This window comes from Onychomys torridus, chromosome 1 (assembly GCF_903995425.1).
Source record: "Onychomys torridus chromosome 1, mOncTor1.1, whole genome shotgun sequence".
NCBI classification, from domain to species: domain Eukaryota; kingdom Metazoa; phylum Chordata; class Mammalia; order Rodentia; family Cricetidae; genus Onychomys; species Onychomys torridus.
In genome coordinates, this window is record NC_050443.1 from 161,524,931 (window position 1) to 161,538,054 (window position 13,124).

The 13,124-nt window shown below is 38.5% G+C and overlaps 1 protein-coding gene across 3 annotated transcripts in view; it reads right to left on the reverse strand.

The window, feature by feature from the left end:
• Positions 1 to 13,124, reverse strand: part of Hpse2 (heparanase 2 (inactive)) — a 610,759-nt gene that overhangs the window by 227,755 nt on the left and 369,880 nt on the right. Inside the window, exon 4 of one of the 3 annotated variants that reach the window (XM_036198538.1) lies at positions 4,181 to 4,354. The exons of the other annotated variants lie outside the window; for them this stretch is intronic. Coding sequence (XP_036054431.1) covers positions 4,181 to 4,354 — 174 coding nt within the window. The remainder of the gene's footprint in view (positions 1 to 4,180; positions 4,355 to 13,124) is intronic. 3 annotated transcript variants of the gene reach the window in all.

The following is a 13,124-nucleotide window of genomic DNA, read 5'->3' on the forward strand; positions in this document are numbered from 1 at the left end:
TTGTTTTGTCAAACGACTGAATAGACTCTAAGGAACCGAATGCTGTAGCTAAATATAGAAGGGCACATGTGACTGTATACAGGCCAGGTGTGGGTACAGATATATGACACCGATTTAATAATTAACTGGAGTAGACTTTACTAGTCTATGGAAATACACGTTTCTATAATGCATTTGCAACTCAAAATGTAGGATCATGGTCATTTAATTAAAAGTGGTGCATTATTTTGTGATACATTTTATTGTTAAATACAGTTTTCTAAAGGCGAACACTACTTCCCTAGGGCAGAGTTGAATTGAAATTCTTTTATATTTTCTCAGTGTGAATCATCCCAGCTTTGGAATTCTCTATTATTCTTTACTCTCAGTTCACCAAAGATTAATACACGATAATCAGCACCCAGTATTAAACTGCTGCAAGCCACAGGAAAACATAATGGAACCCAGCTATTATCACAAAAGCTGCTACTTGGAAAAGTCAAGAACTTCTCCAAAGGTCAAGCCATGGCTTAAGAAGTCTTGGTGATACTTTAGCTTTTGTATGTATATTAGCTGGTTCCTACAATGATTTTCTTGTATGCTATGTGTGCTTTGAAGAACTCCTAACAGTGTATTTATCTAAAATACCTATCAAGCCTCCAAGGCCAAATGATCTCCTGAACTAAGGTAGCACCCTTGTGTTAACAACGCCTGTCTCCTAGGTCAGACAGATAGCTTTATTTCTTGTGCAATTTAAGCTGAGAACTTCCTTTCTTATACAGCCTTACTAACATAGACTCCTAACATTTTTACCAACCTCTTCTAGGAATGTAGTTTGAGCACATAAATTCCTTTTCTCTGATATATTAACCAATTTTAGCTCTCAGTTGACCTCCTCCCTTACTACTCTCAGCCTGGTGGTCACTGCCTGAGGAAGACTCTGCCTTCATGATTCTGTAAGAATTCAAGCCTGGTGACCTTGCTTTAGGTAGAGCATTGCTATTGCATGGGCATATAACTGTAAACCTCAGACTTGGAAGGACAAGAAGAAGAGAAAAGAGAATGGAGAAACCGGAGAGGAGGGAACTGAGTGGGAAGAACTAGATTGAAGGGCTAGAAGAGAGTTCTAGAAGAATGAGATGAAGATGAGGAAGAGCCAGATGGGGAAGAACAAGATGACAAAGACCAAGATGGGCAGAACTAAGATGACAGAATTAAGACAGAACTCAGAGGGGACCGCCAATCAAGGCAGAGAGAAATCAGGCAAGAGAGGAGCCAGGCACAAGAACAGAACTGAAGCTGTGTAGACAGAATTTTATCCCAGAGGAATAAAGTAGATAGATAAAGAGCTTGGTGTATTTAGATTATTTTCCCAAAAATAATTCTTGCCATTTGTAGCTTTACTTCTGAGCCCCTGGGAAAATATTATTAAGGCCGGTCTTTAATAATATTTGAGATTAATCAATTACGAAGTTTACAATTTATGGATGTTTAACATTGCACACACTTCATAGCCACAAAATAAAAATCTTGTGCCAAGAAAGTCTTGCTTCTTAGACCTTTGAATCCTACACATTCTTAATTGTTGCCTCTTGATATCAGGTATGCCTTAATTTGGTGAGTGTACTCCTCATTATTCTTTGGTTTTGAAGGAGAATCTGAAAAGTAGATTTAGATAACTGAAACCAGCCACTTTAGAGGTTATATTATCATACTATCCATCCAGCTGCATTTCTATTTTGCTGAACGTTTACCTGGCTTTCAGTTGGGCTGAGCAAATGCCTCCTTTGGATTTCAGACACTGGGTTTGCTCTTGAGATGAGGGAATGGGCAGATGGAAGGATGGGGGGGGGATGAGGATTGGCCAGAGTCCTTGTCATTTATTCTGTCCAAAAAGATAAGGTTATAGAAAAGAAAATGGATAGAAAACTGGAGAAACAATTCTAGGCAAGAATGGTGAATACGCAGAGAATTTTGAGCAGGGAAAGGACACGTATACAACACAAAAATTGTGAACAGAGTATATTGGTATCTTGTAAGGTAAGATTCTAACAAGAAGTAGCAGTAACTGTTAAAAAAAAAAAAAAAAAAAAAAAAAAAACTTCTGGAAACCCTAAAGGATAAACTGAGATGGGCAGGTTAGGCAGATGGGAATGAAATTGTCAACATTAAAACTATTTTAAAGGAGTATATGAAATTTCAAAGAATAACAAAAGGAGATCGTAATTGATGTGCAGTAACACAATTTATTCTCTGCCAACTTTACTTGTAGCCTGAAAATTATCATGCCCTGCTTGGAAGGATGTGCTTGTAAGTGAGAATGTACTTGAGATGTCTGATAATTGAAAAGAGGACATAAAAGAGAAGAAGTAAAGAAAAGAAAAGGCCATGTTAAAATGTCAGGGTAGAGAGTCAAAGCTAACCCACCAAACATTCACAACAAGCCAACTTGTGCTTTCTTTCTGCTTGGTTGACATTTTAAATTCACGAATTTGGTACTATGCTTTTCTAGTCCCATCTCCATCCCTGTTTTCATATCCACGATGGTCCCTTTTAACCTCCCTTCAATGACCCTTTACTGTTGTTATGCCCTGAAGAAGCATTTAAAAGAATGTTGATGAGAATCGTGTTTTGTGGCCAAGTACTAACGCTCTTTGAATGTGCTTCACTCCTTCTCTGAACTATGTAGGAGAGTTTGAAGGACAGAGGAGATGGAGGGGCAATTCCTAACAGATAACCACATAAAAAGATGCATATTCCTCTCTCCTAGATCTTACAGGCAAGCTGCTCCAGTTACACCAGATGAAGATTTATTTTATGTGAACAAACTTTCACACTCCAAGATCTCAAAAACTCTGAAAAAGCATTCCCATCAATCACCCATGGGTTTTGATTTTTTTTCTAGCTTATCTGTAATTAGTTTTTTTTTTAAAGAAACAAAAATTTTAGTTATGCAGCACAATATATTTTAAAAAACAAACAAACAAAGTCAAACCAAAGGAAAACCATTTATCTTCTGGTTTAGTAAAGTCTTTATTACTTTATGCCACAATTCTTTTTAAATTTCCTCTATTCCAGGAATGGAAGAGAGAACAGAAGAAGAGAGAAGAAGATGAATGCTTGGTTCCATTGATGGGTGTTATTAAAATATATGAAATTTCTTATTTTTCTTCTCCTTTGACTTCTTGTTAAAAACCTTTAAATTCCAGTATGCAATAAATATGAGCAAGTGCACCTGTGCAATGCATGTAGTGCTCCAAGAATTTGTCTGGCAAAGAACCAATGAACTATTTTATAAGGATCATCTTTCAGGACCAATGTTCTCCATACTATGCACTGCACTATAAAGCTCAGGTTTTATCTGGTTTAACATCAATGTTAGTCATTGATCAACAAACTATGTTTTTCCTTTCCTTTCCTTTCCTTTCCTTCCCTTCCCTTCCCTTCCCTTCCCTTCCCTTCCCTTCCCTTCCCTTTCCGTGTGTGTGTGTGTGTGTGTGTGTGTGTGTGTGTGTGTGTGTGTGTGATTTCCATAATATTTGGAAGGAGGTATGCAGAGAGAACTATGTGGTATGAATTAATTAAACCTGTCCTTAACTATTTTGGTCTTCTACATATTGACAAGTATGCTGGCTAGGTTTGTTTGTTTGTTTGTTTGTTTGTTTGTTTGTTTTTTAAACACAAGTTAGAGTCATTTGAGAGGAGAGAACTGAGAAAATACTTCCAAAAGATAATACTATAGGCAGGCCTGTAGGGCATTTTATTAATGAGTCATTAATGGGGGAGGGCCAAGCTCATTGTGGGTGGGGCCACCCGTTGGCTGGTAATCCCAGGTTCTATAAGAAAGCAGGCTGAGTGAGCCATGAGGAGTCAGCAAGTAAGCAGCACCCCTCCATGGCCTCTCTATCAATTCCTGACGCCAGGTTTCTACCAGGTTTGAGTTCCCACCTTGGCTTCCCTCTGTGGACTGTGACTTTGGATATGTAAGCCAAATAAACCCCTTCTTCCCCAAGTTGCTTTTGGTCATGGTGTTTCATCACAGTAAGAGAAACTCTAAGACAATAGTCAACTCAGTGGCCAAAGATCTCGATCATTTTCTGGGCCAAGCCCCTAAAGAGAGCCTCCGACTAAGATTATATTTCAAGCCAACTTATTTTCCCTATTATTTTATCAATTCATAGGAAATGACATCCTTACTTACCATTACCCAGTTCCCAAGAAATGTTGTACTTTTTGCTGGCACTGTACTTCAACAGGCTCAGGGCACTAGAACTGTTCCAGGAGTTATTGGGATTACGACGCAGTGCATTTAGAGCAAATATCAGGTGGAGTCCAGAGCAATCAGCAAAGTTATAAAGTTTGTCTAGAGACCTGGCTGGGAAGAAGCAGAGAAAGGCTTATAACTTACAAATTTCAACAAAAGGAAAAATATTAGCTTCTACAGAAAGCCTTCCCTCCAGTAAGGAACTGCACAGACATGTTTCTAAGAGAGACTATTGCCTTCTGACCCGGGATGCACTTTGAGGTAATTTTGGGGAAACAGCACTCAGAATTTCAGACAGAGCTTGCAAATTGGCAAGCAAGCCTAGCTCACAGTGTACTTACTTGCTTGTTAACAAAAGGTGCAATTGCTGATGTTTAACAGAGGAGGATTTCCCAAACTAGCTGGTTTTCTAGATTTGGGGGGGGGGGGGGTCAAAGGTTTTAGAACTCTTTTTTTTTTTTTTTTTTTTTTAAGCTGAGGATCAAACCCAGGGCCTTGTGCTTGCTAGGCAAGTGCTCTACCACTGAGCTAAATCCCCAACCCCAGTTTTAGAACTCTTAAGTCTATATTCATGCTTGCCTGACAGTAATCATGTTAAAGTACAAAGCCACAAAAGTTTAGCTGGTCAGTCTTAGAAAATAACTCAGCTGACCAAGAGTTCTGAAGCATTTCACTCTGGTCCACATTTCTAGTATTTTTGAAAGGGAAATTCTATAACCATTTTGCATATATGTTCATTATCAGCTTGAACCCAGAACCAATGACTTGATACCAAATGTTTCATATCCACCCCATTCCTTCATTTTCACTGCAGCAGCTCATGGCTGGTTCTCATTTCCATTTTCATGCATTGGTACAATGCCCATTTATTTCTTGATTCTTTCTACCCTGCCAACCATCTTCCCTTTATTAATGTAATCCATTTTTCTCACTTCTGAGTCTTAATCAGTTTTCAATACCAGAAAGTAAACTGCAAGATTGTATCTTCTAGATAAGATAGGGAAGCGAACCATTAAATCTCAATAACATGGATGCTTAAACAAGAACTGAATGATGACAATAGCAGTTGACATGCCCATGTGGATGGGTGAACGTTCATGGGGCCCTATGCCTACATGAGGAACTACAGGCTCTGAGACAGGACTACTGAGAGAAGGAGAATTTACCTCCTCAGGAATGAGCCCCTAAATGGCTATCTGATCTCATGTTGAGCTCTAAAAAACACACTCATAACAATACTAAATGGACCCAGTGGATTTCACTGACATATTTACTACACATATATGTAACAAGTAGAATTTTGTAAAAGAAACCTTGAGTTTGAAAGACAGTATGGAAGTGACATGGGGGGGGGGGGGGGGGGGGTGGAGGGTGGCTTAGAGGGAACAGATGGAGGGGAGAAATGATGTGATTATATTTTCATCAAATTTAAAGAAGCAGCAGAAGTAGAAGAAAAAAGAAGATTCATCTAAAAAATTTATTTTAATTTTAAGGAATAGGAGAAGGAATCTGCCCTTGCACTCAGCACAGCCACACCTCAATAGTGCTCATTCCCTGAAAACTTGTGGTAAGACTTTTAGGCCTTCTTAGGGCAGATATAAGAAAGGCTGACAAGGAAATTTTTGGTTTGGTTTTGTTTTTTTGAGACAGGGTTTCTCTGTGTAGCTTTGTGCCTTTCCTGGAATTCACTCTGTAGCCCAGGCTGGCCTCGAACTTACAGAGATCTGCCTGGCTCTGCCTCCTGAACAAAGGCATGCATCACCACTGCCTGGCAGACAAGGAAATTTTTAAAAAGGAAAAACTCAAATTTTTTTTCAGTATCAGTTGTAAGGAAGGTGAAACTATATAAAATAGAATAGGCTAAGAAACTAGCCAAATTAAACATATTTTAAAAGAAAACCATCATCATTTAAAAGACCATTGGTAATAATTATCAGACTTTACCAACAATTGAATAATTACACTATCATGCTTTGCTTTAGATAAAACAATTTTATCTAGAGGTTCCCTAACACCTGAAAATTATTACAGGTTTCCCCAAATAGTCTGAATATTAAAAGATCAGAGGAGGTCCATTGTGAAGTCCTTTAATATATGTGTCACAAAACTTTATGCTGACAGAAAAATATTTGTTCATCCAAACTTCTTACACTTATGGTGACCACTTACAGCTTGTCAGCTGTACAATGACAGATGCTTATATTTGTAAGTTTTAGTTTTATTCATAAAAAGTTTCCATAAAATAAAATCCTAATAGAAGGTATCAAAATTTAGTATAAATGGCTGATAGTCATTTTAGATAAATTGGTCACTTTTACTTAGGCTGTTCTGGAACTTATGTCTCCTTGATGGTGTTTCATGTATATTTGGTAAATACACATCAAACACAAAAGCATCTCAATCTGTCACTTCATGAGGTGATGGTCCACAGCAAGGAAAAAACAATTTACAAAATGATTAATTCAAAACAGAGAATTGTAGACTAATAAGTTAGAGTTTGTAAATGAGGTAAAAGTTGAGAAGTAGAATGTTAAAAGTTTAAGAAAACATTATTAAGGATAATTTTAATTCTAGCCTCTTCCATATAATCCTTCATGTCTAGCACTGTACCTCATTATATCCTTCAAATAAACTAGTCACCTAACACATATTAGTTTATGCCTTTAAGTCATCTTGAAGAGTTCTTATAACTCAAATATTTTATGTTACATAAAAATGTGTGTAATGAAATGAAAGTATAAAAATGAAAGAGACCAAAGAGAGACAATAATTATTGCTAATTTAAGAAATGCATTCTATAATGAAAGAGATATCTTTACAGAGGGAGACATCATGGGGATAGAGAGGAACTGGGTGCTAGGGAAGTTTCCAGGAATCCACAAGGATGACCCCAGCTTAGACTACTAACAGTTGTGGACAGGGTGCCTGAACTGGTCTATCCCAGTCATCATAGAGCCTTCATCCAGTAACTGATGGAAGCAGATGCAGAGATCCACAGCCAAGCACCAGGCTGAGCTCCGGGAGTCCAGTCAAAGAGAGAAGAGAGATTCTACGAGCAAGGGCCATCAAGATTATGATGCAGAAATGTACAGAGACAACCAAACCTAGTTAGTGAGAACTCAAGAACTTTAGACCAACAGCTATGGAGCCTCCATGGGACTGGACTAGGCCCTCTGCATAGGTGAGACTGTTAGGTAGCTTGATCTGCTTAAGGGGCCCCTGGCAGAAGGATCAGGATCCATCCCCGGTGCATGAGCTGGCTGTTTTGGAGCCCCATTGCCTATGTTGGGATACCTTGCACAGCCTTGGTGCAGGGGAAGGGGCTTGGACCTGCCTCAACTGAGTATGTCAGGCTCACTTTACTCCCATGGGAGGTCTTGCCTTAGAGTGGATGGGAATGCAGGGTAAATTGGAGGGAGAAGATGGGGGGGGCGGGCTAAGGGGGATTTGTGGTTGGTATGTAAAACAAATAGAAAATTTCTTAAAAATTTTTTTTAAATGTGCTCTAATGTTTATTAAAGAAATACATGTATTTGAGTGCAGAGAATTTAGTAGGCACTTAACAAATACAGCCCTCCTTGGAATATCCCCCACCCCCACTCTGAGATCCATCCAAACAAGTAGATACTTAAAATTGACTTCCACTCTCCACCAGAGTGTACAAGTGCCCTGCATTTCATGCTAAGGAGCATCATTTTACAGGTCAACAAAAAGGCAGTGGAGTACAGAAAGAGCTAAGCATCAGTAGCCTTGGGAATCTTCCAAGCAATGCTGAGAGTCGGTGCTCTGAAAGTTCTTGAGACTTCTGAAGAACCAGAGATGGAAAGATGGCTGAATTTTTAAAAACAAGTCCATATACAATACATACAAGGTTCAAAGGAAGAAAGAATGGAGGAACTGGGAGGAGGGAGAAGGGGAGCAAAACAACAAAACAAAACAAACCCCAAACAAATAAAAAAGAGAAGTCCAGTCTTTAAAAGCCACAAACAAGAGGGTTGTGGAGCAATGTTATGCAATGCTACTAAGGAAGAAGTAGAGGTGGGGAGAGCCACTGAGTTCATTAGAAAGGGAGACGGGAGGATAAACTGAGGGTCAAGGGGGACACTCAAAGAATATGTAGATGGAGAGCAAAGGATAAAGTCAATTTATTTGTTCAAGTTCTGGAGCAATAAAAGAACTATCAGAAAAATGAAACAGAAGAACCAGAAGTTGAATTTCTTAAATTCAAGATGTAAACCCCCTTTTTGTCAAAACACCATTCCATTTCTTCAGTGAGGCTAGCCTTAGCTTTATACTGGGGATAGATAGATAATTATCAAAGAATGCAAACCAAGATGCAAATGATTGATGATTTCTCTGAGGTTTCTTAGGGCTCCATACTTAAGAAACACACCAGACAAAGAACAATTCAATAAACAACCAAAACAAAATAGGGCATGCAACTCATTTTAAAAGGTTTGTTGAGCACCTACTACATTATGTTCTAGGAAACCACCCTTCTCTCATTTTCTCTCTCTAGCTATGAGCAAAAAGGTTAAAGACCTTGCTTCCTTGAACTCATGTTTAGTGTGGCTGGTGGGAGAAGTAACACAGTGGGAGGAACTAGAAACAGCAGAAGCTGGTATGCTGCTTTTAAGAGGCATCACTGAGAAGGCAACATTGAAATAGAGATGTGATAAAAGTAAGGGCATAAGTCAAGTGGGTAAATAGAGAAGGACTTCAATGCAAACGCTTCAGAAAGGGCAAAGGACATGGCATGACAGGTTCGAGACTGACAAATGAGGGGACTGAGCAGGGGCCAGTATGGCTGTCCCAGAACGAGGGAGAGAATAGTAGGAGAGGTTACAGTGGAGCAGGACCATGCAACAAAAGGGCCTTACTAGCTGTTGTAAGAACTTTGGCTTCCACCCTGAATGGCTCATGGAATACCAGACTCTTGAACACAGTCCAGCTTCCATCTTAAAAACACTGGTACGGGGCCCAGGGAAAGTCCCAGTCAGTAAAAGGCTTGCCATGCAAGCTTGAGGGCTTGAGTTTGGAACACTAGCACCCACTCAAACAGTGGCTATGTGAACCTGCAATCCCAACCTTAGGGAGGCAGAGGTGGGAAAATTCCTAGGGCCTATTGGCCAGCCAGTCTAGCTGAATTGGTGAGTTCTAGCTTCACTGAAATATCTGTCTCAAAATATAAGGTGGGGAGCAATTTAGGAAAATACACCATGTGGAACTCTAGCACCTGTACACACACACACACACACACACACACACACACACACACACACACACACACAACCACATCACTGATGTGAGCTGAAAGACACTATAAGGGGTAGGAAGAATAGCATATGCTCACACTTGGCCCAAAGAGTTTCAAGGTACTGGAGTTTGATTAAATTTGTGCTATCTTAGAACTTCCCTTCATCCTTGGATAAACTACGTTTTCTCATGTCCCATGTTATAACAGGCTTGTTGACTCTGTCTGGTATGTCCTTTCTCTCTTCATAGCAAGATCAATGGTTTTCTGTGTGGGAATTTCTGACTTGCCAAGTAGAGACATTGTATCTCTGTTCTGTCTTGGCTCTATATCTGTTTTTATTACAGCAATTAGCTAATGAGGCTTATTGTGCAGCTCTGTCTTTCTTCTCAAGGCAGACTGGAGCATTTGTTCTGCCCTTTTAGCATCAAGTCAGGATCTGGTCTATAATAAGCCTTCATAAATACCTGACTTAACAGGTACTATTTTTACCTTTCAATGTCGTTTAGTATCTGTACTCTAGCTATCCAACCTCAGTTATCACCGTTCATTGTAGCAAATTTCCTTCAGATCATGCTACTGCTAAACATTGTTCAATACATTCAAAAAATAGACTCATTGTTCTAAGTCTGAATTTAGAGTGAGTAGTACTGCTGAGCTCTAGGCTGTCATCTGATGACAGAGGCTTTAAAAGAGAAAAAGCAAGGAAATGAGACAAATGAGAAAGAACACTCAGAGTGAGGCACACTTTGGATCTGCCTATTGAAATTCAGAGAAACACACCAGTTAAATATGAAACCATTTGGCTCGGTAAGTACAACCAACAAGGGCATTTAACTGAAGCCATCAAGAGAAGTTGAAAATTGCCTAGGAGGAGAACATAGCCTTTTGAGAGAATGAGGATATCTCTAAACTGAGAGCTTAATATCTCCAGGTTAGTCAGGGCAATGAAACCTTAACTAGGATTTAAAGAAATCAGCATAAATGCCAACAATTTAACCAAGGCTATGAGAGGAGAATGAGATTTTGGAAATGTCTGTGAATAAAAAATTACAACACTATCAGAAGACTCCGGGCTAGAGAGTAATTGTTCCATTAATCATTTTAACTAGATTAAAGGGAAAACTGGTTGCCAGCAAGTCTTTTGGAGTCCATTAGAACTAATCAAAATGATGACAGAAGGAAATCACAAGAGACTCCAACATCAGTGAAGAGGCTAATATCACTTTTAAGAAATGTACTCCTTAAACAAGTTTCTAAAAATATGAAAAATAATTCTAGAGAATATTTTGGAATATATATTAAAAATGTAAATGTACAGTCTCTAAGATCGACTTACTGTCATTTGTCCACATGAATGTTCAGGAAAGTTTTGCAGGGTAAATGTACAATTAGTTCCTTTGCAATCTTTGTTTTAATTGTCAATAACTAAAAACAATCAAAACTCATTTAAAATGGGAACTGATTAAATAAATTATGAAAACATCTAGATTACTAAAAACAAAGAGGGAAGGCCAGGATCAATTTTGGAGTTGAATTGAAATCAGAGTATCAGTAGAATTCATGTATATATGTGTGTGTGTGTGTGTATATATATATATGTATATATATAGATAGATATGTGTGTGTATGTATGTATATACACACACACATATATATACATAACACACACATATGTGTGTCAGTACACATATATAGGCATATATATAAACACATACATATATTCGTAGATAAAAATACATATATGCATGTCCATGCCTTTATATACACATACACATATATATACACATACATACATACACACATACATATATATGTACATATACTCATACATGAGCCATTGAATGTACTCACTAATTTAAATGGCTGCCAAGTCAGGGAACATGCATAGATAGAAAGAAAGATACATAGACAGATGGATACAAAGTATAGATGGTTAGATATATTATTTTAAAACTCTATTCCTAATAATCCAAACACACGTGTGTGTATAATATATATAATAAACACACACACATATATATATGTCCATGCATCTTTCTACATACTATTTTTACTATATATACATATATAAATTCCTAATATGCTCACGATATTAAGAATAATTCTAGCAACAATGGATTTCTATAATAAACAAACATACCTAGCACCAAGATCTTGGTTTATAATTACCATTTTATAACAAAACATTTAGGACTTCTTGGAAAAAATGGCTGCCAGGGCAAAGCTAGAGAATACATGTGTTGTTAGTTGTTTTTTTATTCTTTGCTCTTTTGGGGGGGGTCTGCTACTCAGCTCCCAAATAAATCACACACAGAGACTTTTTCTTTTTTATGAATGCCTGGCCTTAGCTTGGCTTGTTTCTTGCCAGCTTTTCTTAACTTAAGTGATCTCATCTACCTTTTCCCTCTGGGCTTTTACCTTTCTGTTTCTGTATATCTTTTTTTCTTTCTTATTCAATATCTAGCTGTGTGACTGGGTGGCTGACCCCTTCCTCTCTGCTTCTTCCTTGATCCTCCTACCAGATTTCTCCTATTTACCCTCTGCCTGCCAGCCCTGCCATCCTTTCTCCTGCCTCGCTATTGGCCATGCAGCTCTTTATTAGACTGATCAGGTGTTTTAGGCAGTCACAGTAACACAGCTTCACAGAGTTAAACAAATACAATATAAAAGAATGCAACACATCTTTAAACAAATGTAACATATCTTAAAAAAAATTCTAGCCAGGCGGTGGTGGCTCATGCCTTTAATCCCAGCACTCGGGAGGCAGAGCCAGGCGGATCTCTGTGAGTTCGAGGCCAGCCTGGGCTACCAAGTGAGTTCCAGGAAAGGTGCAAAGCTACACAGAGAAACCCTGTCTTGAAAACAACAACAACAACAACAAACAAAAACAAAAAATAAACATTCTATAACATACATGTACCTAGGAGATTTTATAGTGATAAAATTGAGAAAATGATTAACAAAGATGGAGATATGTCAAAAGCTCATAGCAGCCAACTGGAAGAAATCTCTCCTTCCAAGACCAAAGCTGAGAAAATTTAAACAAAATAAGTGGTGCTATATCTGCAGGCATGATTCTGTAATGACAGAAAGCTTGTGTGCTCTCAGTTCCTGTTGCCACATATCCATGTAGTGTGTGGATGCATTCTACCGCCTGGCCTACTAGTGACAGAGGTTCTTCCCACCAACAGAGTTAACCATATTAATACCTAAGGAAACATCCATCACTTGATAGGTGCCACCCTTGTTGTGGTTAGATTAGAAACAAAATGGACATCACACATCCACTGTTGTGTGCACAGGGGCCAGAGCCATTAGATCATCCCTAATCCTATGTACCCTTGGGCACAGTGGGACACTGCTATAGATTCATATATTATAGCCAAAGAAAGTATGGGCAGAGGATACTGTGTTGGTCATAGATTCATCTACAATGCAACTTCTACAAATAAAGCTTAGGAAATAATGTGGAAAAGGGGATAGAAATATTTTAAGGGCTAGAGGACTAGGAAGTCTGCTATGAGATTATGTCTCCTAGAAATGAAAGGTAAGATACACCCATGATACTTCAACAGTATGGTTGCCTAAATAGGGTCTGAAGGATGACAACATCAATAGACATGC